This window comes from Crocodylus porosus, unplaced genomic scaffold (assembly GCF_001723895.1).
Source record: "Crocodylus porosus isolate Cpor-Errol unplaced genomic scaffold, CroPor_comp1, whole genome shotgun sequence".
Taxonomy (NCBI): Eukaryota; Metazoa; Chordata; order Crocodylia; family Crocodylidae; genus Crocodylus; species Crocodylus porosus.
In genome coordinates, this window is record NW_017728906.1 from 14,275,709 (window position 1) to 14,278,199 (window position 2,491).

A 2,491-nucleotide genomic window follows, 5' to 3' on the forward strand; every position below is an offset into this window, starting at 1 on the left:
GGGGAGGGACGCGACCGCCCGGCCGAGGCCTCACCATCCACCGTCTTCTTCTTGAAGAGCGAGGCCATGGCGGCGGCAGATCCCGGAGCCGCCCGCTCCGCTCGGCGCCAGCTCCGGCCGCTCCTCCCTCAGGTGACCGGGAAGTGGCGGCTCCCCGCCCCTCCCCCCTCCGCGCGGGGTGGGGCTTTCGCGTCACCGCCCCGCCCCGAAGAAAGGCCGCCCCCGGCGGAGCGGGCAGGGGCAACGTGGTTGGCACGGAGGGACCGGAGCCTGGGCACCGCGCCTGGCATGTGCAGGAGCTTCTGGCGCCGACCCCTCGGCGTGTAACCATGCCTGGCATGCATGGGAGCCTCTGACATAGCCCTGGCGCATACAGGAGCTCCTGTAGTTAAAAAAAAAAATTTAAAAGGGGAGAATTAAAAGCTGGCATTTTCGGGGAGGCCTTGAGTCTGTCTAGGGGTGCCTCCCATGTAAAAAGGTTGAGAACTGGTGCATGGGAGGAAGACAGGGGGTGGGGCAGCCCCTTTAGAGATGGGCAGGTTGGGTAGCTGAAACCCCCCTGAAATCTGCAGGGGCACTGCAGAATTGAAGAAGCCTATTCCCACCTTACCTAGGTCCCAGGCAGCTCAAAAGCTGCCCCTGAAATCCTGTGCATTGAGCAGTGCAGTCCTGTTCACACGTGCTTTGTTGCCACCTTTCTCAGTACCTTCTAGGACTGATACAATAATTTAATGCACTGTGAAGCTTCTTGTCTTGCTTTCATGACAACCAGGTCCTAAACACTGGTTATGACAGGATCAGTCCTATCCATATCATCCCATACAAAACATAACCTGAACTCTACATAAGCCTACCGTCAATCCTGCCACAACACAGACTTAACAACGTAACCTGCTGCAAATGAAGTAAGGGAACCATGGTCATTTCATGCAATGCACCATTTCTTTTTTAGTTGTGTTGAAGCTATATAAAACATTTGAAATAGCTGTGGTAGTTATTCTGGTTGGGGTTCAGTTCCTGGGACCTAGTGCTTGCTTTGAATAATGGAAGCACGAATGTTTTACGGTTCATGCCTCGTACATCTTGGATGGTTCTCTCGCCACATCTTTTTGTGTCCATTCATATGTAAAAAAATTGAAACAGGAGTGACAAGTGTAAGATACAGATGAGACTTTCATTTCTGTGACTTATAAAATGCTTACCCGCAGTCTTTTCAATTCTGTTTTCAGAAAAATAGGTATAACACCTTTTTACGTACTAAATAGAAGAAACAAGTTTACAAACCTTCACAACTATTTTAGTTAAGGAACCCCTAACTTTTAATTTTGGTCAGAAAACATCGCACAGTATTTACTGTAAATCAGTTTTCTGCAATGAGCCATTATGTGAAGATCATTAGTGCCACAATACACAAAACAGCAGCGTGGAGTAATTAACGATATTTTTTTTCTTATGGTCTAATTAAAATTCTTAATTTTAGTAACCTAGTTCATGTTGTAGAATTAATGACCATCAAGGAAAAGCATCAAATAAGCATCATAAAAGCAAAAGATCTTAGGCCTGCTACATAAAATGCTTAGCTATGGCTCTGAATAATGGCATAAAAATACTGTCATTCCCCCTGTTTTAAGGTAGTTTGTTTGTAGACTTATAAAGAAAACATATGATCATAATACAGTAGTGAATTTCATCACTAGATCAAAACCTGTGCTGAAAGAGTTTTATAATCCATGTTTATAATAGCTTTATTTGCTAGATTTGTCTAAGCTTACTTGGAAATATTTCTATTTTTGTAATTTCATAGTCATCACATGCTAATAACGTATATGGATGCATGCACACATAAACTATGTACTTTAAGACATACAGTGTTTAATTTTCTGGAAATACTATTTTTATTATAACTGACATTTTTCATTACTAAGATGCTACTACTTACCTTTTACTGTATCTGTTTGTTTAATATTTACAATATGTATATGTAATGCATGGTTCAAATTACACTTTGACTCTTGGGGGGGGCTGCAAAAAAAATCAGGCTGCCCATCACAATGCCATAATAAAATTGGAAACCCCCCCAGGTTATGATTTCAAATCTTGCTGGGGGAGCTCTCGTCTCTTATGGCGGGGTTCAGCCCCTAGAGGTCCCAGTAATTCAAACCCTGGTAATGACATTGCCACCTTTTAGAGGTTTAATGAGTTTTGTGAAATGCCAGTCTGTGTTTGTATTTCGCATATCTGGCTATATACCTGCTAATGTTCTTTGCCCTCCTAAAATTCAGTGAGGATCTCCTGTATTTGTGCTTCCCTTCTAAATATTTTCCTTGTATTTGCTTATTTATTTAAATGCTTGCAATGAACAAACAAATGCTAGCCAACATATGGCCCCGAATTCAGATCCTATTTCACAATTCATGCTTGATTTCAAATTTTCTCCTCTCTGTAATAAACAGAATGGAAACACTGGCTTTGAAACTCCCAAATTGCAGGC

At 43.1% G+C, this 2,491-nt stretch overlaps 1 protein-coding gene across 1 annotated transcript in view; it reads right to left on the reverse strand.

Moving 5' to 3' along the window:
• Positions 1–157, reverse strand: part of CHMP2B (charged multivesicular body protein 2B) — a 14,905-nt gene extending 14,748 nt beyond the window's left edge. Inside the window, exon 1 of the mRNA XM_019528731.1 lies at positions 35–157. Within this exon, the coding sequence (XP_019384276.1) occupies positions 35–68 (34 nt within the window). The 5' untranslated portion in view covers positions 69–157. The remainder of the gene's footprint in view (positions 1–34) is intronic.
• Positions 158–2,491: the final 2,334 nt, after the last annotated feature.